The sequence below is a fragment of the Pristiophorus japonicus genome, chromosome 12 (assembly GCF_044704955.1).
Source record: "Pristiophorus japonicus isolate sPriJap1 chromosome 12, sPriJap1.hap1, whole genome shotgun sequence".
NCBI classification, from domain to species: domain Eukaryota; kingdom Metazoa; phylum Chordata; class Chondrichthyes; family Pristiophoridae; genus Pristiophorus; species Pristiophorus japonicus.
In genome coordinates, this window is record NC_091988.1 from 33,298,765 (window position 1) to 33,324,534 (window position 25,770).

Sequence of the window (25,770 nt, forward strand, 5' to 3'; positions counted from 1 at the left end):
ACAACTTAACCATCATGAGGGGACAGGATTTGCCAATGGGAATTGCAGGAGCACCTCAGGAGAGGTGCAGGGGGAGGAGGAGGAAAAGGAGCCTGAGGTGCAATAGACTGTACGCACATCTTCTGAGGAAGCGGAGGTGTACCAAAAGGGATTCTGCTCTCTGAACATGCAGCTCGTTGTCGACCACAAGCAAATAATCATGGCAATAAATGCCAATTTTCCAGGGAGCATCCATGGCACATGCATCTTGCGTCAGAGTACTGTCCCTGATCTATTTAAGAGTCAGCCATAAGGTCACTGCTGGATGCTGGGGGATTAAAGGATACGGCCTTTGCAGCTTGCTCATGACCCCCCCACCCCCCCGTTGAAGACTCAGACAGAAGCCGAGAAGCGCTACAATGAAAGCCATATATAGCCAGACGCAGTATTGTTGAAAAGACAATTGGAGTGCTGAAGCAACGTTTCCGATGTCTAGACCACTCCAGAGGCAAACTATAATACCATCCTGAACAGGTCGCTGAGTTCGTTGTGGTGTGCTGCATGTTGCACAACTTAGCCGTCCAGAGGGGAAAGGAATTGCCAGATGGGACTGCCGGACCACCTCAGGAGAAAGGGGAGGAGGATGAGGTCGAGGAGCCTGGTGATGAACACTCTGAGGCAGCGAATTCCACAGATTTACAATCCTCAGAGAAGAAATTTCTCCTCATCTCAGTTTTAAATGGGCGGCCCCTTATTCTAAGATTATGCCCTCTAGTTCTAGTCTCCCCCATCAGTGGAAACATCCTCTCTGCATCCACCTTGTCAAGCCCCCTCATAATCTAATACATTTCGATAAGACCACACCTCATTCTTTTGAATTCCAATGAGTAGAGGTCCAACCTACTCCAACTTTTCCTCATAGGTCAACCTGTAAGGACGGGTGCAGGTGTGTGTTTAACTTTATAAAGCATTGCCGGTTGAGACCGAGGTATTTGTCCGTGACTCATTCATCTGTTCAGTACAGTAATCACTCCCAGGTCTAGAACTAGTGTAATGTGAGGGTGCGTCGAAAAAACTCATCTCCGGAATCAACCGAGTGAACCTTCTCTGAACTGCCTCCAAAGCAAGTATAGCCTTTCGTAAATATGGAAACCAAAACTGCAAGCAGTATTCCAGGTGTGGCCTCACCAATACCCAGTATTGCTGTAGCAATACTTCCCTGCTTTTATACTCCATCCCCTTTGCAATAAAGGCCAAGATTCCATTGGCCTTCCTGATCACTTGCTGTACCTGCATACTATCCTTTTGTGTTTCATGCACAAGTACCCCCAGGTCATGCTGTACTGCAGCACTTTGCAATCTTTCTCCATTTAAATAATAACTTGCTCTTTGATTTTTTTCTGCCAAAGTGCATGACCTCACACTTTCCAACTTTATACTCCATCTGCCAAATTTTTGCCCACTCACTTAGCGTGTCTATGTCCTTTTGCAGATTTTTTGTGTCCTCCTCACACTGCTTTCCCTCCCATCGTTGTATCGTGAGCAAACTTGGCTACGTTACACTCAGTCGCTTCTTCCAAGTTGTTAATATAGATTAATCATACAGCCTATCGTTGTGTCATCTGCAAACTTCTTAATCATGCCCCCAACATTTAAGTCCAAGTCATTGATCTATACCACAAAAAGCAAGGGACCCAGCAGTGAGTCCTGCGGAACCCCACCGGAAACATCCTTCCAGTCACAAAAACACCCTTCAACCAATACCCTTTGCTTCCTGCCTCCGAGCCAATTTTGGATCCAACTTGCCACTTTGCCCTGGATCCCATGGGCTATTACTTTCGTGACCAGTCTGCCATGTGGGACCTTATCAAAAGCTTTGCTAAAATCCATATACATTATCTCATACTCATTGCCCTAATCGACCTTCCTGGTTACCTCTTCGAAAAATTCAATCAAGTTAGTCAGACACGACCTTCATTTGATATTGTCAGCAAAAGCAATGTGTTGCATAGGTGTAAGCCAGAGACCATTGAAAGATGTAAAGGCCAGATTTTGTCTGCTGGTAGAGTTAGTCAAAGATGTATTCTGACAGCTCATCAGCAGCTTTTTATTCTTTTTCAGATTAAAAGATGCTTTTGTTTTGCTTGTAATTTAAGAAAATACAGACTTGTCCAGAGTACAAATAATCTTGCAGTGTATACATTCACCTTGCAGCAACCATTGTTGACTTAATGTGCAGTTATGGTAACCACTGAACCTACTGCAGCATTACTTAATAGCATTGGCTCTGTGCAAGAAAAACACCACAGGCCAAAAGTCCATAAAAAGCAAGTTGCATTAACATTTTATATTCGAACAGCTTGAAATACTTGTGCATTAGGAGAAGAATATCGCAAAGGAAGTTGTTAAATATGATCTTTATTCATAAAGGAGATCTTTATATCTCTTTCTCAATTTCAGGTTGTAGAATTTCCTTGACAAGTGAAACAAATAATATTTTTTAAGTATCTTGTGCTGTATTCTGTATAACTCAGAGTATACATGTTTGTTTTACAAATGTTTGTTAAAAAGTTGACAGGTATTAGTGTAGCGTAATTACTGTTGGCATTGTTGTGTTGCACCAATAGTAACATCAAATAAATAACCAACAGTTGCACCTGGTATATTCTCAACTCCTGTCTGTTGTCGCACTATTTCTTGAATTCCAGATATTTTTTTCTTTAGTTTGGAGTAATACTGTACAATAAGCAGAACATTTTCTAAGTGCTTCATTCACCCCATCAAATCCAGAAGTATCACAAGCCTAGATTTTCTAATCAGCCTGATTAAAATAAATAGGTTCCAACTGATAAAAGTAATTTCGAATTTAAAAAAAATCAAAGCTGCAGTTAGTACGACGTTATAAAATACAACATGAAAGAGAGATTCTGCACTCCGCAGAACTGAGACACCAAATTTCAGTCTTCGAAAACTCCCATGTTGTATGATGCAAGTCGACTAGTGTTTTTAGTTCAGTTTATCGCAGTTAAATGATTGTCCAACTCATCCTATCTGATTTCTGGCACTCTCGCCTTCTTTCTCACCTGGGCCAATGAGTTCTTATCAACATACAGTTGGCTTCATGCTTTTCTTTCACGAACAGAATTACACGAGCAGCAGTGAGGTTGCTGGGCTTCTCTGATAGTTTAGTTGCTTAAGGAAGTAAATCGACTCAGATTCCGGAAGCTAAATGGTAACTTCAAGAAGTCACTTTACAGGTTTTCAGTACTGAATTCTCGAATACTTGGTGTTGCAGGATAACATTTATGGTGCTAAGTATTTTTTCAACCAGTTAATGGGATCCCCATTGCATAAGCTCCGACAGGATGCCTTGATATGCTGGATGCGGAATATGTCTCGTCAGCTCATCTGATGATTCTACTCCACTGGACTAAACTGATGTCAATCTTTTTGGTATCAAGAAACTGGTTGTGCAATAAAAACCAAGATGGAATCTGGGCAGAGTCCTCTGTTCTGTCCTTGACTATGGATTATAAGGACGTTGCTTGTGGGTTTATTAGAACGTTTTACATGTTGGTTCATGTTGGTGCTTATGTGGGATTCATTATATTCTTGCTGGACCAAGGGTGAGTTGAGAACCTTGCTATGCTTTACTGGCTGAATTTTCCAGGATTATCAATCAACAGGATTCTGCTCATGGTATATTGTGCACCCTTGCAACGCAAGCTTTATTTATATACAGTACAGACAGTATTTTGAGAAGTGACTGGCTAACTATTTACTTCACTTTTGACACAGTAATACTTTTAAAACTTAAGGATCTGCCTGCACAAACTCTCCCAGAACTACTACTCCAGACCAAGAGTCAAAGATGTTTGGTTCAGATTGCAAAGGGAGAAGAATAAGCATCTCTAGTTGCCAAATATGTCTGCGAATCACATAATCGGGAGTACCATGCGTACATCCCAATTCACTTTGGAGAAGGATCATCTTGTTTCCATCTGAATCTACAACCGGAATAGCTGAAGCTTTGCAGCTTCTTTGGGTACATGCATCCCTCAAGCATTTTTGGAAGTCCAGGCCAAATTCTGTGGGCAGTTCTTCAGAGCCCAGTTGACTGTAGCTTTGTCAGAAATGAAGGACACTTAATACCCAGTCACTTGCAAAGTTTATTTCCCCCTTTAACCAAGTATCTTTGTGTAGCAAATTTGGCATAGACAGATCTAAGTTGACCAGCCCTGGCGAAAGCTCAAGGAGTAACGGAGCTTGCCAAGAAGCAAGCTTGCCTCAGGGATCAAGCCCCATCTGTGCTACCTCTTTAAACATTCAAGGCCCCTGGAGGCTCAAAACCAACTGCCTGATTACATTTTTTTACAACATAAATTTTTGTGGTTTAGTTGTAGAAGCTGTGGCCTATAGTAGAACCTTGTTATAATAAACTCTGTTATTGCAAACTTTGTTTCAGCCCCCCCCCCCCCCCCCCCCCCCCATGGTTCTGCTTAAAGCTCCATTACAGTCAAGAGAAGATTTCAAACCTCAATTACACGAATCCATGATTAGAACTGATATTTTCCTGGTCCCCACAAGTTTATAATGATAAGATTCAATTGTTTCTTAATGAGGTGTTTTGCTAATAGCTATTATTATTATATTGCTCTAAGTTAGCAATTGTTGGCTCCAATGTCTGCCTCAATTGTTGCATAAAAATGAGTCAATCTGAAAAGATGCAATTTTTACTGTGACTCAAATAATCTGGATATCAAACGTATATATATTACTTCTAACCAGGAATGTTTTTCAAGTGCTTTTCCAACTAGACAAATATCTTTTGGAAATATATTAACAAAATTGTATCTGTACTACATAAACTACAGTTTATTATTCAAATTTTATTTTATGACTTGAGATAGCATATAAATATTTGTACCACTTAAAACAATGTTTTATTAAGTAGTTATTACAGTATGTTATAAATTATGGCAACTTTATTGCACTCTGAAATTATTTACAATACTAGATTTAAAGATGTATCAAATATCTGTTGTAACATCTTAAAGCATTCATAAATGCTGATCTTGATAAGCTTTTGTATTCCAGCAAATAAAAAATAGACCTTTCACACACGTGCAACGATTGCAAATTTGAATTGTAAATGACTTTACCTTTAATTTTCGGGCTCAATTTTGTCATTTATAGGAAAGAATTATAGAACGTCTCAAGGAGCAACGTGAAAGAGACGATCGTGAAAGGGTGGAAGAGGTTGAGTCATATAAAAAAGAAAATAAGGACCTTAAAGAGAAGATTAACAATTTGCAAGCAGAACTAGCAGAAAAAGAGGTTAGTTAGAAATGGGAGATTACATTTGTATTGCAAGAGTTGTTACAATAGTCCTTTCACTATTGGTATGCCCAGTAATCAAACTTTTGTAAAAAAGCTTTACATTTAGCATGTGCCATATGAATTTCTACAGTGTTCAAACAAAATTCTAGCAGGGTAAATATTGATAAATGTTAACTGTTTAGTTGCAATCCACTTCAACCTGATCAGGCTTTTCAAAATACTTCAGCAATTCCCCCACTCAGTCAAGAGCTACACAATAAGGCAGTACAGCTCAGGCAATCAGGGCTACAATGTTGTAGCCTGCTCTCTGACTCACTCCCCTCAAGTACACATTCGCTACTGGGAGTGCCGAGTTTACCCTATGGAGTTCAGTACAAAGCAATTTATGACTTAATTTAAAAGAGAAATTATTTAAATATATACCCGGAATTGAATGCTATTAAAGAATATGCTTGAAATTTATTTTTAGATTGTAACCTACAGAACATAATCCGTTACTTTCAATGATAATTGTTTGTTTTCTTTCAGTCTAGTTTGATTGACTTGAAGGAACATGCATCCTCTTTGGCTTCAACAGGCTTAAAGAAAGATTCCAAATTAAAAACTCTAGAAATAGCCATAGAGCAAAAAAAGGAAGAATGTAGTAAGTTGGAAGCACAATTAAAGAAGGTAAGTGTTAAGTTCAGGAAAAAAAAAGTTTCTCCTGGTTAATATTTGGAGAGAGTGGTGTTAATTTGAAATTTGTTCATGAATTAATCTTGGATCAGTGAAGGATTCCTGCTAGGATTAAAAAAAAATAAGACCTAGACATTGAATCAGTCTGGGTCACATGTCTTAAAGACCTTGAATTTCCTTTCCCCAAAATTACATCACATTAACCAAATGTTTGGATTGTCCTTGCTTTTAGCGCAGCAGTAACTGTCTACATATTCACTTGTACTTTTGTTTGACTCTGATTAAAGTGGAATATATTATATGTACTTTTCTATGTAAAGTACCTTTCACTCTGGGCACCTGAAACTTGCTCAATGCTTTGCTCAGGGGAGTTCTTCCTCCGGATTCTCATACTCGTTTTGCTGGTGAGCAGGAGCTTTGCTTATGATTTGCCATATATAATTCAGGAGATTTGAGTTGCTCGTCATTTTATGACTAATTATCCAATATTGTTTCTTTGTATTTTGTTTTGAGAATATTTATTAAGAATGTCAAAACTGAATAGTGGAAAAATAGTTTTGCTAAGTTAATTGCAGGCTAAAGCTTCAATTTTCAAGTGCGTACTTAGTTGTATCGTGAGTTCTGAATTGCTGATTAGATAGGAGATAAGATTTCTTAAATTCATCTAGAGATAGATCTGTAATCTTTAGTTTACCTTTTAGAAATATGAATATGGGATACAATTACAAAATGTTTGTAAACTGGGACTAAACCTAATAAATGTAGTTTTATTGAACGGTTTCAATTATAACTTGGGAAATTTTATAATACCATTTTAACTAAAGGAAGGATTGTTTACAGACATTGATAAATATTGAAAATAACTCAATCTGAAATTAAGATGTTTGATATGTTTGACAAAAATATTTCCCTAATTGACACATTACATTGTTTCTCTTGCAGTTTGTTTTAAAATAATGTATTTGACTTTTTTTTACTGTGGATGATCCTACTGAGCTATTACGTCATCCAAGATGCGCCACAAGCTAGCTTTTTGATGTAGCCCTTCGAATCACACAACTGGTTAGACTGGAGTCGTCTTCCAAAAAACAGTTGCTAATAGGCTTTCTTTAAGTCATGGTTTCATATTATACCTGGTTCTTTTTTTTTTCCAACCCCTGATCTAACCAGATTCCTGAGTGCAAGAATATTATTGTTCTCTTTGTGGTACAGCACTTCTGGACACAAAGCAGCAATTTGGTAGTACTGGGCTCTGTTTGGTCATTAGCTGATACTCAAATGCCTTAAATAGCTTTCATTCTCCTCTTTGCTATGTTGTAGCATATAAAAATGTTTTTTTCACTACAAAAAAAAAATGTCCTCTCTTGACCAGTCTCTGCAGAACAGTGGAAGTTCACTCAGTATAGTGAGGATAGTGCCTTATCAAAGGAGAATAAAGAAAACCTGGGGGAGGAGAGCGTTTAAAAAGTTAATTTTGTTTAGTTCTGAGCTCTCAAATATCTAACCTAATCCCAACATTAAAAAAATGCCTTTTCTTTGTTGAAAGAAGGGATTTCCCCTGTGTAAGGTGATTCTGTGGATTTATGAGATAAACTGGATCTTTAACATGTTGGGGGTGAGATTCTACTTTTGCCAAAAAATGGCAAAATTCCGCTGTAATTAGCAAAGTTGCATTCTCAGAAATCACACGTTCTGAAGTTGCACATTCCTGCAATTTCTTTAGCAGGAAATTAATTGCAGAGCGCCATGCACTCTCATTGTTCATTAAAAGAGCAATTTCAGACCATACAATTTTGTTTAAAGTAAACATCGCAAAGATCCACAATGCTTCACAATTTCTTGCTTGCTGGAATCCAAACTGATTGTTATCAAAACAGGCAAAAGTACAAAGAGTTTTTAAAGTAACCACTGAAACATGTGAATTTTCACGTAAACACTTGGCAAAAAATGCTCATTACCAAATGAAGACAAATAACAAATGCAAGAAAACTGTTTCCAATCTTCTCTAAAAGAAACTTTGGAAAGCTGAATACCATTTACCTATAGTATATGAATCTTTGCTGCTGATTTTCAGTGAAATGATAATTATCTTAGAAATGTAAAATAAAGTGATGATAAGCATTCCATTGGCCCTGTGATTTTTTTTTGCTGGCTCCCTTTGTGATGTAACTTAGTTTATTTTGGCTGAAAGTCATGTAGACGGAATCCAAATGTCTGCTGTTTGATGTTTTAATATTGTTGGTTTTCTGCTCAGTAACGAGCATTTTTAAAGAAAATCTTTATTTAAATGGCCAATTCATTTTATATAATGTATATATGTTAATTAAAAATTCTTGAACTTGTCCAATAGGGAAAGTCTACATTAACAATGTAAAAATATATGAATGCAGTAAAATATAAAAATAAATTAACCTGGATGAGAAACGTATTTAAATAGCTTGGTGGTTACTTTCTTGGTGCTGAAAATATTAGCTTTCAGAAAGTCCTTTTTCATATACCAAATGGGTTTTGTAGTAATTAATTAATAAATGTCACTTTTTCTTTGAAACAAATCATGTGAAGCATATAGGGCCTGCTTAATTTTTTTCAGTAGTTTTAATAGACGTGTCACCACATAATTCATAAGGCATTCATTTTTCTCCCTCGCTCCCCCTTCCCCACCCAGGAAAAAAGGTGGAGAAAGTTAGAAAATGTCTTAGCAATTTATGTAATCATTAGTTAGACTGTCATTAAAATAGTTTTGCACCTTTTTATTTAATAAAACTGAAATTTAAGGTTCTTCCTGCACGGCATTTCCACAATTGTATAGCATTGATTTCAAAAGTTCGATGTATATCAACATTTTGGGAATAATCAGTTTTTATTAATGCAACAAAGCTCGCATGTCCTCAATAACCATTTTCACTCTTCCAACTTCCGAACAGAATTTGGAAACTATAACATTTGTTTAGAAAAACAGCAAGTATTATAAATAAATGATTAATATCAGCATATAAATTTTGTCATCTTTGGAAGCTAAATCTGGTCCATGCTGCTTTTTATACTGTACACAGTATGTTTAAATTTATATCTATATTTTGTTAAAATACAGTTAAAGCTATAATAAGTTTGATATTTCATATTTAAAAAAAATATATGCCATAACCATTGTGCTAGTTTATTGCTTAAAGGTATTGCATTCATTTCCTTTTTTTTAGTTATGGAAGGAAATTTTACTCAGTATCCAAATCTTAACACCCCCATCCCTTACAGCACACTTTTGGGGCTGCTATTATGTCACAGACTTTCCTTATGCCGATCTTCCAAGTGTACCATGGTATGGCTGAATCTGGTCCATACACCAATACTGCAATGACCTTTGTGAAAATGCATCTAACAGTTGAACTCTCAGCAGTTTAAAAAAAAAATCCTTTTCATGGTTCAATGCCATGCATACCGGCTGAACACTTGTAAAATTTATAGAAAAAGCAACTCTGAATCAGAGGTAATAGAGTTGGCAGTACATCATAAATCACAGTCCCATGCGTGTGTTTGAGGGTGCATGCACTGAGCTCGTATCGATTTCCCCATCTCCCACAGTGGTGTGAATGGCAGTATAGCTTAGAGCTCCGCACTCGCACTGATGCATAAATGAAAGCAGTGCTATAATAATGAGGATGTAACTGTTCAGCATATTCGTTTAAGGTGAAAATAATGGAAAAATGTATTTAGAAATCTGTTTTAATCAAAAATTTCAAATTGTGTATTACAGCTCATTTTGTGAAAAAGTTGTAACCTATATTCATACAATTCTGTTGCAAATACTATTGCCATGAAAATGTAACAAAGAAGAATAACATGAAATTTATTTTAATCGTGCAATCAATCACAAGTGTCATATTTTACCATAAAATCTGTGGTCCTGTTTGTTACAATCCTGGTATTTCTCGCCAAAAGTGCCAGAATTTTCACTAAATTAATTTCATTGCAGCAGGAAATTTTGATGTCAATTATGAAAAATCTTAAGTTTTTTTTTCTGAAACCGCCTACATGGTACAATCCCATTGTTTCATGGAGTTGACTGTCATTCAATAAATGGACATTTCCCTTACAAGAGCTGCTTTTGGCTTTCTGGGATCTTTAAAATGTAAAATTAAACATCAGAATTGAATGAATAACAATAAATAAACACTTAAAAGAAATAGTGTGTTAATGACAAATTCCAAAGTTAGTCAGATTAAAATCAACGAACATCTATTGTTTATCCTGCCAAGATCGCACTTTCTTTGAAATCTGTTAAATAAATTGTGTTAGCATTAAAAAGAATAAGACTTTAAATTTAATAATCTGATTTAATCAAGCTTATCTTCACAACCAACTTTGAAGCCTTGTGATTAATTATAGCCTTAATAAACTAACAGTGCTTTCAGTGATTCATCATTTGAGCAGAACACTTAAATGTATCATCAGTGGTGGGACGTTTGCTTTATTTCATGGACTATTTAACTTGGGGAGGAAAAAAAGGAAAGTAACACAAACCTAAAAATTCTTACTCTAGCTATTCTTTTTATGAGCCAAAAACAACATTTATGTTTCCTTAGTGCCTCTCACTTTCACTGTGGAATGTTTGGAAACTTAAATTTCTACTTTTAAGAGACGTTCTGTGTAAATTCATTGGATTTGTTGAGCTAATGCTGTTTTCCTGAATCTTTCCTTCTTCCTGTCTGTGCTTCATTCCTTCCCAACTTTGCAATGTAGCAAGCTGAGCAGTTGTTCAATCAGATGTACACACCAGTAAGTGGTTCTAAAATGCCCTCTGTAACATATGAAAGCATGAGGACCTATTGACCTAACATTGTGCTTATACCTAAGTGCAGCTCTGCAAACATTTCAGACGATCGCAATTTTCAGTCATGCTGGAATAAGTAAGCTATGTAGACTTCAAGGTCTTGGTTGCTTATGGTTAAATGGTAACTAATTAGAAACTGACATAGTGAAACCACGGTATTGTTTCTTGTGATACTACCTTTAAGTCTACAGAACCTTGGCAGACTGACAGTTTATGCACAGACCAAATTTAGTTATATTTTGGCATGCCCTAATATTTTCAACTTGTTAAGATGTGATAATTGGCAAATTGGTAACAATGGCATGTTTTATAGCACAGGTTTACACTCAAAATTCTTGTTCATGAAATCCTTGATTGTCATGAAGAACCATAATGGGGAACACAGACACCTTTTGTTCTGTGCCTAGACTGTTGTCAGACATAGGAATTCATTGCAGAACTGGGAGCACTTAGAGGGTTAACATTTTTTTAATCAAATTAAATTTGTTCAAGTTTGCATGTTTCAGTTACTTCGTTTTAAGTCACTTAAATTCTTTTTTCTGCACTTGAATGATTTATTTTCACTAAACTATTCAGAACCCTAATATTTTAAGTAGCTAATTTTGTTCATCAGCTTTAAAGATTTGTATTTATTTTTCTTGCTGTTTTTGTGAACTTAATGTGCAAATTTGCAAATGCTACATAAACACCTCTGTTTTTAGGTTCTAATAAATTCAAATTTTGATTCTTGTACTTCTGGGCATGTGTCTTCTCAGAAAAATACAGCAACTTTTGAGATTAGACTATAATTGAAGAATTAACTTAAGTGAATTATTTCTTAAACTGGATCCATGGACTGCTGGCATCTGAATGAACTATTATATGTTAACTATGCTCTCTTGAGACTCCGATCATAGAATTAATACTGTTAACAGTAACTTGTTTCATTGTGTTCATTACCTTTTGGAAAGCTGGTCAATCTGCTTTTCTTCATCCTGCCAATCTAATATAAATAAATGACAATAAATGAAGAACACTTTAATGTTGAACCCAGACATTAAGATGTTTTATTGCTGATGTGTATATAGCGACACAAAGACTACTTTGCATTGTCTTTTCTGGATTTATTTCAGTAGTATTTAAATTGGTAATGAATGATGAATTTGTTCTCATCTCCTCTCTCTCAACCAGTTGCTACATACCTAATAAATTAGAGGTAATAAACCACTGGTTTTAATGGCATATGTTTAAGTAGTTCTGAATGATAATATGCAACAGAATGTTGCTTAGTTTGGCAGTACAATTTACAAAAGAATCAAAAATGATGCATATAATTAGTAACAGTGCTCCTATATTATCCTCGTGTTTAGAAATATGTTGAACAAAGCCCAGCAGTTTCTATTCAACACATAAAAAATTTAAAGTAACTAACAGTACTTTATTGGATGATGCAGTGTACATATTCTTTTGGTCAGTTTAGCATCTAATACAATTTAATGGTACAAAACATTATTACAAAGAAATATAGCATCCTCAGAAGAATAATGCTGTACTTTTTTCATCCTATAAGTTGCAATTTGTTTTAGTTTACTTTTCTTTCTCATCCTTATTTGCCTTGTTTTATCTTATGTGCTTGGTTTTGTTTTCAAGATACCAATTAGGAATTATGAGGAACATAGGGTAGGCCAAACATTGCAGTGCTTATTTCATTATTTTGTGTGCACTTGTTTGAAGTCGAAAGTATCAAAAACTTTGGCTGCAAATTTTCCTGCATTGTCATTCAAAGTATTCCAGCCCCCATCCAAGATAATATAATTGAATTATTTTATTGGTAAAACTGTGCTCTACTTTAAAGCATGTGTGTTAGGCTTGTTATGCAACTCATGGAAGTGTGTGTGTGTGTGTCCAATAAATTATGAAGTGCTGTGCTATAGAATCACATTTCAGAAATTAAAACGTGATTTATATTGTTACGGTGTTACTTTCATTTTTCTTTCCTTGCCATACAAAAGGCTCATGATGCCGAAGAGGATGCTCGTCTGAATCCAGAATTGGGTGAGAAAATGAGACAACTTGAGAAGGATGTTGCATACTACAAAGAAGAGTCTGGTAAATCCCAGGCTGAAGTTGAAAGACTCTTAGAGATCTTGAAGGAAGTAGAGACGGAGAAAGATGACAGAGATAAGAAAATAGCAGAGCTTGAGAGGTAAGGGTCAATTTTTTAATTAACACGATAATGAGAGCTAAGTCAACCCAAAACCAGGGGAAGTAATTTTACTGTAGTAAGAAGATAATGTACTCTTAATAATTGGAGAGGGTATAAAAAAACTCTACAAAAATTAAAACTATAAACTGTTGCTTTGAGCTATCTCCAAATATATTAAAGTTATTGTAATAACGTTTTCAATTTGTACAAGAAGGTAAAGCATAAAACCTTTCAAATGTAACTAAAATCTACTGTCTCTCTCCTATCCCTCAAATCTGTTTGTTTTCTCGCATCATTATTGGTCCCCCTTACATGCCACGCTCCTTCCTCGCCAACTAGATGGACTAGCGGCCTGTTCACCAGCCACTGGCAAGACTACTCTTGTGCCCACCACAAATAAGTGTCTGTTGTTTCGCCACCTGAGCTAACAGTTGGCTTCTTGAACAATCATTTCCCCATTCTTCTGGCACAGCTAGGAGTGCTAACAAAACGCAGTAAACTGCTACAATGAACCATGCCATGCCACTCGGCACAGTATGTATTTTATTTTTTATTTTATGTTGAGCAAGAATTAATGAGTATATTTTTCTGAAGCAGTTTGTAAATTTTATAAGTGGTTTTTGGGTAAACTCTTGTTATTTTTTTAATGACAACAACTTGCATCAATATACTGCCTTTAACATAAGGAAATGTCCAAATGCGGGAGCGTAAATTGACACCAAGCCAAAAAAGGAGATATTGGGAGGGGTGATTTAAAGCTTCGTCAAAGAGGTAGGTTTTACAAGCATTGTAAAAGAGGAGAGAGAGCTGGAGAGGGTTAGCTAAGAAATTCCAGAGTTTTTGGCCTAGTCGGCTGAATGCACAGTTTCCAATAGTGGGGCGAAGTAAGTGGGGGATGTACAAGAGGCCAGAGTTGGAGGAATGTAGAGTTGGGGGAAGTTACAGAAATAGGAAGAGGGCGAAGCCATGGAGGGTTTTGAACACGAAGATGAGAATATTTAAATCGAGACGTTGGTGGATCAGGAACCAATGTAGGTCAGCGAGCACATGGGGGATGCATGTTTGGGAAGGTAAGAGTTAGGATATGAACAGTAGAGTTTTGTTTGAGATTTGGTTTATGGAGGGTAGAAGATGGGAGGCCGGCCCGGAGAGCATTGGAACAGTCGAGTCTGGATGTAGCAATCTGGTTCAGCCAGTGACTTTGGAGGGGAATGGAATCATTAGCTAGGAAACAGAGTTTGTTGCTGGGACTGATGACGATGACTTCAGCTGTCTAGACCCTAAGTTCTGGAATTCCCTTCCTTAACCTCTCTACCTCTCTCTCCTTTAAGATCCTCTGTAAAAGCTTTCAGCAACCTATCCCAATACCTCCTTCTTTGGCTGGGTGTAAATGTTTGTCTGATTACACTCCTGTGAAGTACCTTGGTAAATTTTACTATGTTAAAGGTGCTACATAAATACAATTTGTTGTTCAGTCTTCCCAATGTTTAACTGGAGGAAATTTCGGCATGTCCAGGACTAGATGTCATGCAAGCAGGCTTGCAACATATAGGCAGTGGAGGGGTTGAGAGGTATTGGTGAGATAGCGCTGGGTGTCATCAATATACATGTGGAACCTGATGTGTTTTTGGATGATGTCGCTGAGGAGAAACATGTAGATGAGAAATAGGAGGGGGCCAAGGCTCGATCCCTGGTGTTCTCCAGAGGTAATGGTGTGGCGATGGGTGGGGGGGTGCAAAGAGAAGCCATTGCAAGAGAATCTCTGAAATGCTATTCTGCTAGTAATGATTCTACTAAAATACTTAGTAAGTGCAGTGAACTAACATTTAAATGCATTTGGCAAGTAAAATATTTTGTCTGTGAAACATGAGTAGATTTGAAAAAAGATGCTATAATTGCAGTCTCAGGAGAAAAATTAACTCCATTTAAAGCTCCAAGCAGAATTCCCAACATTTACTTTACATATTTTGATCCTTGCATACAAACTATGGGATGCTGCAGCTATTATCAAATGTTATAAAACACACAATTCTGTTGAAATACGCTGTAAATTTATAGTTCCCAGATGGTCAGTTCACTCATCATGCCACTGGTAACCTCAGTACAATGGTAATTAATATTGAAGAAAGTTATGTGCTGTTTCTAAATTATGAGGTGTTTCTTTGAGATGTGAACTAAGAACTAAGGCAGTGTTAATTCTGTTGGATTTGTTGCTAAACCAAATATTTGGTACAGAAGACACGGAAGGTTCTAATTGTTTGAACAATTTCGATACGATTTTTTTTCTGTTCCATTCTCACTTAGAGACGCAACAAATATAGATTATTGTAAAGTTGTAAAACTTGTTAAAAGACCTCAATCCCAACCAAATACCATTCACAGAAGTTATTTGGTGATAGTTGGTGAGTCACATAGACTTGCCTTGAATTTGATTATTTCCCCCTTGTAACTTGACTCAATTTGCTTTATGACAGAAATGCTGATTGACCTGTACAATTTACATGAAAATGTTTCCATCAAGTCATGCGACTTTTATTTAAAAAAAATGCAAGCATACATATTTATTCCTGCTAGATCATGTCTCAGTTTTTGAAAATTCATAGACTTAAGTAATGGATCATAAAACATTTCCTTATACCCTCCAAAAGCTATGTAATATTGAAACTTCTTACTTAAGTAATACTAAATTGGCCTGGCCTGAAAAAAATACTTGTTATATGAGCAACTAAATGGGGGGAAAAATAATTATTCTGTATCAGTTTACCCAAAACAATTATACTACACAATTTAAAAAGTTGAAAACGTTTAGCCATACAATATATTGAGACAAATATGGAAGTGTTTGTTATTAATGTTAGGTATATTTGTTATAGAGCATCAAAGAAAATGTGTGAATGTTCTAAATACACTTCAGATGGTTACCAATAGGTGAAAAGGAACAGATTTGAAGGATTGGATTAGATAATCAACATTTTGACTTCCTGAAAGAATGGCGGCAAAGAATGTACTTAGTGGGCTAGAAATTGGTCCTTTGCTGATGACGGAATTTTTATGCCATTTTCCGCCAAAAATACCGTTAAAAAATATTGCTTTTTTTAAAAAAAGGGGTAAAATTGACAACAAAATGCGCCCGACGGTAACGAGGATTCGCAATGGAAACCGCGGCCCTCGTCAACTTCAGCCTGAGGCCAATTACCGCTAAAAAGACAGGCCCTGGGAGGAGGGAAAAAACACACATAAAAAAAATCATAACATTCACAAGACACTTATCTAGCGAATCGCTGAAAAAGAATTAAAAAATAAAAACTTTAACTTACTTTTTTTGCAGATCTTCATACTTACCACTGTTTCTGGGGCTGCAATGCAGGGTTTTCTCGGGCGTTTTTTTCTTCCTAACTACGGGTGTGCCAAACGGCCAATTTTAAGCGGTCGCGTTTTTTTGGGGCGTTGCACTTTTCAGCGGTATTTCAAAACCGCTGGCGCACAACTTTGGCCAATATAGGTGAGTACATTTTACCGTCAAAAAAGGCGCAATATCGCCGAAAAAACGGGTGCATGGCTGACCAATTTCTAGCCCAAGGTCTTGGAATGCGGGACAGAGCTGGGAGTGCTATATTCAGTTCTCAGGATTACATTCACAACACAAAGAGAAATCAGTTTACTAAATCATTCACCATCGCCCATTGTCACAGGGTTTACATATAGAGGTAACTGCCAAACAGATAACATTTATGACAATTAAATTTGAGACATTAGATTTGAATAGATTTATTTGCAACTGCAATTTGTCTAAGATACCAAAATATGTTTATATTTGTATCCATTGTTTTACTACTGCCCTGTATTCTAATGAAGGATTCTTAGCATGAAGATTCAAAGCACAGTATTTATTGCTGATGTGTTTTGTGTCTTCTATTGAATGATTTGTGAATTTGGTAAGTGTGTTGATGAGATCTTTTCCTCTGTCCTTGCTATTTTTATCTCTTCCTATCCAGTGGCAGAGCACACACTCAGCAGCACCTCTCGGTCTCAGCCCCACAGCAGATAGGGGGGTTGGTCTGGGATTTCTTGGGAAAGTGAGTGCTCTGCCCCGGCATGCATTGAAAATGTACTATATACTATGCTGTTTATGCACATGCCCTAATGACTTCCTTGTGGTGGTTTTCCTATAATTTGCATTTTGTTAAACATGCAATGTCCTGTTTTTGTTGGCCTACAGCAACAATGAATTTACAACAAAGAAATGAACAGCTCTTTAGTTTCATGCTGTTGGGGAACTTTCAAATGACACCTGCGTTGTATTATGATCTCAACTGATAATAATAGACACTGTCAGATACAGTAGCAAACATCTAAAGATAGGAATTCTCCCCATTCTACAGATGGTTTTATAAAAACACATTTCCCTTGATATACCAACAGCAGATGATTATAAACACTATTATAAACAAAAACAAAGCAATACAATGTTCCTGTTTTTGAAACTGAAAATTTGATGCTTTGGCTGAAATGTGCACTCCCTAATCTAGTGCTGTAAGGGCGAGATCAGTTATTTTGATTCAGAGTGACTCTTGCTAGAAGTGCTCAGGCTAGGATAGGATCCAAGTTGGGTGTTGCGACCCAGCCATTGAATAGCTTGCTGACACTTGGCACCAAGGTGTACACATGAATAATGGCTACTTAGTCGAAGTAATAGAGGGTACCAGTCGTGGATCATCGGGAGTACTCTTGTCACTGAGTCAGAAGGATGTGGATTCAAGTCTCACTCCAGAGACTTGAGCTAAAAATCTAGGCTGATACTCCAGTGAGGGAGTGCTGTGCTGTAGGAGGTGCCGTCTTTTGGATGAGATGTTAAATCGAGGACCTGCCTACCCTCTCAGATGGACAGAAAAGATCCCATGGCACTATTTTGAAGAAGATCAGGGGAATTCTCCCTGGTGTCCTGGCCTATATTTATCCCTCAACCAACATCACTAAAGCAGATTAGCTGGTCATTATCGTATTGCTGTTTGTGGAACGTTGCCTTGTGCAAATTGTCTGCCGCGTTTCCTACATTACAGCAGGGACTACATTTCAAAAGTACTTCATTGGCTGTAAAGTGCTGTGAGATGTACTGAGGTCTATATAAATGCAAGTTACTTCTTTCTTTTACTGATGGAATTTTATCTCAACAGCTTTAGGAGATGAGAGAAAAATTGGTGAGCAGTGGGGTGAAAATTACTTGGATGAGGAACTGCTGATTAAAGGCAGACTTTTGGTTCCTCACTCTTGCTCCAATTAAGAGTTGCTTTATCTCAAATTTCTATGACACCATTCAGCCATCCGCATAAAATAAAAGAGCAATCCAAGTTTAGGGAGAACTGGAGTAAAGAATTTTTCTCTTTTCCCTCCTCACCCAACAACCTCTAACACAATGTTTTCATGAATCTGTTGTTGCTTGTTATTACTACCCATTAAGGCCTTGTTGATGAGCTTTTGGAGAAAGATGACATTTTTCAGCTGAAGGAAATTGAAATCATTTAAAATTACTTCACAAAATAAGTTGGAGTTATTTCAGTGATGGAGCAGCTAACCTCTTTGGCACAGTATCTGCTCCACAAGAATTTTGCTGCAATTATGGTATTAACTGGTTCCATCTTGCTGTTGATAGAAGAGAGCTGCCTGGGAGTGGTAGCCCCCATCAGAACCCAAGCACCCACTACCATTAGGGCTTTTAAACATTCTGCTGCGCTGAAGTCACCACCATTTTAATTAGCTGAACAGCGATCTGCCCACGGGCACTTTAAACTGATGAATGGCAAACTGTTTAAAAGCTCTTAAACTGTTTGGTGCATTGCTCAGCTGTATATTTAATTGTCCAAAAATCTTCAGATTTGGGTGTTTAAATAAATCATTATAAGAACAAAGAAGACTAGAACTAACCAACTGAACAAATATAATTTTCAATACAAACTGAACAAGCAGATGATTCACACAATTTTTTAAAAAATTGAATTATAGGGCCCAAATTTGCCCAGGAGTTGCGCCGTTTTTTTTTTTTTGGAGCAACCTGATTTTGCTGGAGTATCTTAAAAATCCCCATTCTGCACATTTAATTTGCTCCAGTATAAGTGAGTTAGATACATTTTTTTTAGTTTTTTTTTCAAAAGAGGGCATTACCAGCCACCTACACCTGTTTTGGCCATTTAAGCCACTTTGGACAGCTAATAGTTGCTCCAAACTAACTTAGGCCAGCGTATGTGGCCACTTGTGGCCGCACAGAAAACCCTTGCGGAGAGTTAAGAAATCAGCGCAGGTAGCCAGAGATGCGAGGGGGGAGGGAAGCGGGCAAAAACAGGAAGGCAGATTATTATCTGAATGGTGACAGATTAGTAAAAGGGGAGGTGCAACGAAACCTGGGTGTCATGGTACATCAGTCATTTTAGGTAGGCATGCAGGTACAACAGGCAGTAAAGAAAGCAAATGGCATGCTGGTCTTCATAGCGAGGGGATTTGAGTATAGGAGCAGGGAGGTCTTGTTGCAGTTGTACAGGGCCTTGGTGAGACCACACCTTGAGTGTTGTGTGCAGTTTTGGTCTCCTAATCTGAGGAAGGATGTGCTTGCTATTGAGGGAGTGCAGCGAAGGTTCACCAGACTGATTCCTGGGATGGCAGGACAGACATATGAGGAAAGACTGGATCGGCTAGGCTTATATTCACTGGAATTTAGAAGAATGAGAGGGGATCTCATAGAAACGTCTAAAATTCTGATGGGACTGGACAGGTTAGATGCAGGAAGAATGTTCCCGATGTTGAAGTCCAGAACCAGGGGACACAGTCTAAGGATAAGGGGTAAGCCATATAGGACCGAGTTGAGGAGAAACTTTTTCACCCTTTTCACCCAGAGAATTGTGAACCTGTGGAATTCTCTGCCACAGAAAGTTGTTGAATCTAGTTAGTTGGACATATTCAAAAGGGAATTAGATGTGGTCCTTACAGCTAAAGGGATTAGGGGGTATGGAGAGAAGGCTGGGGTGGGGTACTGAGGTTGAATGATCAACCATGATCATATTGAATGGCGGTGTAAGCTCGAAGGGCCGAATGGCATGCTCCTGCACCTATTTTCTATGTTTCTATGAGAGGACCTTGAAAAGCATGAAACACCTTCTCAACAACTAATACAGATCTTGTTCTGTAACTTTTGCATCATTTACACATTCCACTATATAAAGCTTCATAAAATATGCACTTTTTAATATCATTTATATCAGAAGACAAAGGGTTTCATAAAACCCTTTATGAATCAAATATTTTACTAGCAGGGCTATATTAATGCAAGTTGTTATCTTGTGTCATCACACCATCATGAGGTACTGATCGTGGGTAGTGCAATGAAAGGAATAATACAACTGGCCTTGTTGTCATCGGGTTAAGGAACGGAAAATCAACCGGGGTTCCAGCTCCTGGTCGCTATCCATTGAACCTGCTGGAACTGTTCTATGTGTAGAGGTCAGGTGAAAAGTAGAACAGGCTGTGATGTCCCTTGTGGTCACATAGCCAGCCTTTCTCCGATTGTCAAGGCTCGGGCTTGCACATGAATGAACGATGGTCACTTGTGCAAGGTACCTGAGGGTGCCCATGCAGTTACTCCCCAATAAGGCACCCATGTGTGCTGATGGAATGTTCCCAAGAGGGTATCTACGGGTATCCATGCAGTTGTTCACTAAGAATTGATGGGATTAAAAATAATTGACCTAAGTTATGATTACTACCAAAACAAAAGCCACGACCAGATATTTGCTGGTACTGTGAGACCAAACCTAAGGAAAGTTTTCTCTGGTCATTCTCACCTCTTAACAGCCAATTGTATTGTGCCATTGATAGAGACTTTATCTAAATCATTTAAAGAAACTCTCCTCCTTCCCCCTCCCCCTCCCCCCCCACCCCTCCTGCCCCCGATCAAAACTCTTAACCCCCCCTCCCCCCAATCAAAGTCTCCTCGCACCAACCTGTTTCTTGTAGCCCTCAGTACAGGAAGGCAGGCCACTTGGTCCGGGATAGGGGCGGGACACGTTGGGTCCAACGCTGCAGACACGCATCATCACAATCATGGGAGGAGCTACTGCACATGCGCGAACGCTCTACCGCGCATGCGGACAGCTGTTGGCACTCTTTTAGGCGCAGGGCTCTAGCTCCGCCCCCCAATGGACTAGCCACGTCGCGCCACGCCAAGCCCTGGGAGAGTCAGCAGAGGGGCCAGAATACGGGGATATCTTTCCACCGCCGTTTTGAGCGCAGGTAGTCGGCGCACCGAAAAAAACGGAGGGCCAAATTTGGGCCCTTAGTTTCTTCTTTGTTCCTTATTTTGGAGCTCAGTGGTTGATCACATGGAGAAAAGCAAATATTTGGGTTCGAATGCCAGAAATTTATAAAATATTCTTTCAAAATCAGGGAATGGCCATGTCTGTGAATTGGGCGCTCTAAATTTTCGACTGTTCTTAATATCGTATCGTTCGCTGAGCTGACTTAACCTCCTGCAGCAGCTACATAGCTGTTAAGCCGTATAAGACATGGGAAATATTATGTGAATTCTGACTGGCCAGTAAAGCAAACAAAATCCTGTAGATTGAACTCACCTACCGAAAAACTGAATTAACATTTCTAGTCACTGCCATTAAAATGAAAGTGGCGAGATGAACATCTCGGTTTCTAAAAGCAGAAAACATCTCGTCTAAGATTTAAAATTTGTGCATTTATCCTTTACCAAATCTTGTGTGACTATCAACCCTTTAAATCTTGTTTCCCTTTGAAAGATAAGGATGAACAGATGAAGTATAGGATAACCATGACTGGTCCATTATATTTGTGTGATTACTGCAAGCAGTACATCACACACTTGTTTGACTTCGTACCATCAAAATTTATCTTCATTTTAAAACTGTACCTCATTTATTACAATAAAATACAACCATCAATTGATTTTTAAGGGATTTTAGTATATTTGCATTAATGTTACCAGTCACAAGCATGTGTCGTGCTGCATCCTTCTGCCACAAAATGGTTACTTTATTTCACAATACAGGTACATTAAAAGGAAAAGAGTGGCTAAAGTAAATGTTGGTTTCCTAGAGAATGAGACTGGGGAATTAATAATGGAGAGCAGAGAAATGGCAGAGACGTTGAACAAGTATTTTGTATTGGTCTTCACGGTAGAAGACACCAAAAACATCCCAACAATGGATAATCAAGGGGTAATAGGGAGGGAGGAACTTAATACAATCACTATCACTAATGAACTAGTACTCGGTAAAATAATGGGACTAAAGGCGGACAAATCCCTGGACCCTGATGTCTTGTATCCTAGGGTCTTAAAAGAAGTAGCTGCAGAGATAATGGATGCATTGGTTGTAAACTACCAAAATTCCCTGGATTCTGGGGCGGTCCCAGCGGATTGGAAAACCGCAAATATAATGCCCCGATTTTGGAAAAAAAAGGAGGCAGACAAAAAGCAGGAAACTATAGACCAGTTAGCCTTACATCTGTCATTGGGAAAATGCTGGAATCCATTATTAAGGAAGCGGTAGCGGGACATTTGGAAAAGCATAATTCAATCAAGCAGAGTCAGCACAGTTTTATGAAAGGAAAATCATGTTTGACAAATTTGCTGGAGTTCTTTGAGGATGTAATGAGCAGGGTGGATAAGGGGGAACCAGTGCATTTGGATGTAGTGCATTTGGATTTCCAGAAGGCATGCGATAAGGTGCCACATAAAAGTTCACTGGGTTGGGGGTAATATATTAGCATGGATAGAGGATTGGCTAACAGAAAAAAAGAGTTGGGATAAATGGGTAATTTTCCGTTTCGCAAACAGTAACTAGTGGGGTGCCACAGGTATCGGTGCTGGGTCCTCAACTATTTACAATCTATATTAATGACTTGGATGAAGGGACTGAGTGTAATGTAGCCAAGTTTGCTGATGATACAAAGATGTGTGAGGAGGGCACAAAAAATCTGTAAAGGGATATAGACAGGCTAAGTGAGTGGGCAAAAATTTGGCAGATGGAATATAATGTGGGAAAATGTGAGGTTATCCACTTTAGCAGAAAAAATAGAAAAGCAAATTATAATTTAAATGGAGAAAAATTGCAAAGTGCTGCAGTACAGAAGGACCTGGGGGTCCTTGTGCATGAAACACAAAAAGTTAGTATGCAGGTACAGCAAATAATCAGGAAGGCAAATGGAATGTTCGTCTTTATTGCAAGGGGGATGGAGTATAAAAGCAGAGAAGTCCTGCTATAACTGTACAGGGTATTGGTGAGGCCACACCTAGAGTACTGTGGACAGTTTTGGTCTCCGTATTTAAGGAAGGATATACTTGCATTGGAAGCTGTTCAGAGAAGATTCACTCGGTTGATTCCAGAGATGAGGGGGTTGACTTATGAAGATATGCCCAACCTACTGAACCTATTTTCATGGGCGCTCAGAAGAATGAGAGGTGATCTAATCGAAACATTTGATCATGAGGGGGCTCGACAAGATGGATACAGAGAAGATATTTCCACTCAGAAGAAACTAAAACTAGGAGACATCGTCTCAGAATAAGGGGCCGCCCATTTAAAACTGAGACGAGGAGGAATTTCTTCTCTGAGGGTTGTAAATCTGTGGAATTCTCTGTCCCGGAGAGCTGTGGAGGCTCGGTTATTGAATATATTTAAGGCGGAGATAGACAGTTTTTTGAGCGACAAGGGAGTAAAGGGTTATGGGGAGCGGGCAGGGAAGTGGAGCTGAGTCCATGATCAGATCAGCCATGATATTTAATGGTGGAGCAGGCTTGAGGGGGCCAGGTGGCCTACTCCTGCTCCTATTTCTTATGTTCTAATGTGCAATTGGATACAAATAAATAAAGATGGTAGCTTCACTTTCCTCTAATAAAGGTATTTTCATTCCTTGCTGATCAAACATTTCCTCGAGATTTATTATTTTTATTTGTATTTCCTTGGTGAATTCAATGGGCCAAAAATTGCGGTCAGAGGCTTCCTGCGCACGCAAGCCTCCCACCACTGAATACGATACGCATCGATGCAGTCCCTGCACACACACAATTCTGTTTTGAACCGGCAGAGTCCTGGATAGCACATGACGGCCAGGAACACTGCACGCGCGAAACCTTTGGCTTCGTTTGGAAAATAGTACCGCCCACAAGAACTGTCCAAGTTAATTTAAATAGGCCACGCCCCCGATTGTTTTTTACTCCAGTCTTCTTATAAGGAGCTGCCATTACTATGGTTGGGAATACCCCTCAAAACACTTTACATGAATAAAAATAACACCTTGCTTATTTAAAATTTAGAAATTTAATTAAAGTAAATGTGTTTGAATTTTTTTTAATAGTGTTAAAAATAAACTTGCCTTAATGGACAAGGTTTTTAACATAAAAATTAGACAACATTTATTTTTTCTACATTTTAAAACTCTTACGCTGGTAAAAGCAAGTCTTATGCCTGATTTTACCAGGCTTAAGAGTTTTAAGGGCATTCGCTGGGCAGGAGTTGGGCAAACACCCAACCCTCCGCCCGCAGAGACCCTTTACTTTTGCATTCGTACAATCTGTCAAAAGAAATTTTGACAGATTGCATGTGCTGAGTCTAGGCACATGCGCAGTGCATACCTAAACCTGGAACTTGCGAGGCCTCTTCGGGCATGTGCGCACATCGTACGCACCCAAAGAGGCCGCTTTTGCGGCTCTATATATTCACTCATGCACACAAAAGTGAGTTTTCACCAAGTATGAAGTAATGACATGTATAACAAAAATCACTAACATAATACTGCAAAAAATTCATAATATACTGGAACCTTAACTGTAAAAATTAAATTTTCTTTGTAACATTTATGATTTGTCAATTTTCTTTATCACTATTGCTCCTTAATTTTTCTTGTTCTCTCCTTTCCTATCCATGCTCTTCTCCCTCCCCCATTCTCGCATTCTTTCACTCTTTCCCCCCCCCCCCCCCTTTGCTCACTGTCCCTCTCACTCGTGTGCTCTCGCACTTTCCCTTCTTGCATGCACTCCCTCCCTCTTTGCTACATTCTGGCTTTGTTGCCTTTTCCAAGGAACTTTTTGTGCTGTTTTCTCTCCTGTTCTTTTTTTTTGCCATTTCTCTGCCCCGCTTTCTTCAGAGAAATTTTAAAGCTGAGACAAGATATTGCAATTCAGACAAGATATTGCAATTTTCAAAGGCCTGGATTTTGCTGTTAGCAGCGAACAAACATCGCTCGCCATTCATTATGTTTATTGTGGGCTTTTACACTGCAATTTGTGGTTATCAGACAGTAAAATCAGCATGATGTCCTCTACAGGGGATCTGGGACCTGTGTGAGCTGGGAAAACTGCAGCGTGTCTCTTCAACCAACCAGATTGAAGAATTGTTACTGAAGCACAGAGTCTAAACCAGGAAGTGTATGTTAGAATATTTCATTCAATGTAAAATCATGTACAATCCGAAAGCAAAATAGAGAAAGAAAGATGGGATTAAGAAAGAGAGAGAGATAAGAGACAATTTAAAAAAAAACTCCAACAATGATAAATACCTGAAGGAATGAGTCTCCACTTTTATATAAGTTAATTTTCAATGCCAGAATGGTTGTTTGGCAGTAAGACTTATCATGCTAGAAAATTTCTCTTACACTTGAATGGACAAGCCCTATCTTTTTCTGGTAGGTAAGTACCACAACTTCACGCCCTTCATGTATTTTAAAGCTGAGTCTCTCGGCGAGATTTGGA

At 38.2% G+C, this 25,770-nt stretch overlaps 1 protein-coding gene across 1 annotated transcript in view; it reads left to right on the top strand.

The window, feature by feature from the left end:
* LOC139277180 (ERC protein 2) overlaps positions 1 to 25,770 on the top strand; it is a 918,863-nt gene that overhangs the window by 456,462 nt on the left and 436,631 nt on the right. The window contains exons 8-10 of the mRNA XM_070895293.1: positions 5,176 to 5,316; positions 5,848 to 5,988; positions 12,814 to 13,007. Of these exons, the coding sequence (XP_070751394.1) occupies positions 5,176 to 5,316; positions 5,848 to 5,988; positions 12,814 to 13,007 (476 nt within the window). The remainder of the gene's footprint in view (positions 1 to 5,175; positions 5,317 to 5,847; positions 5,989 to 12,813; positions 13,008 to 25,770) is intronic.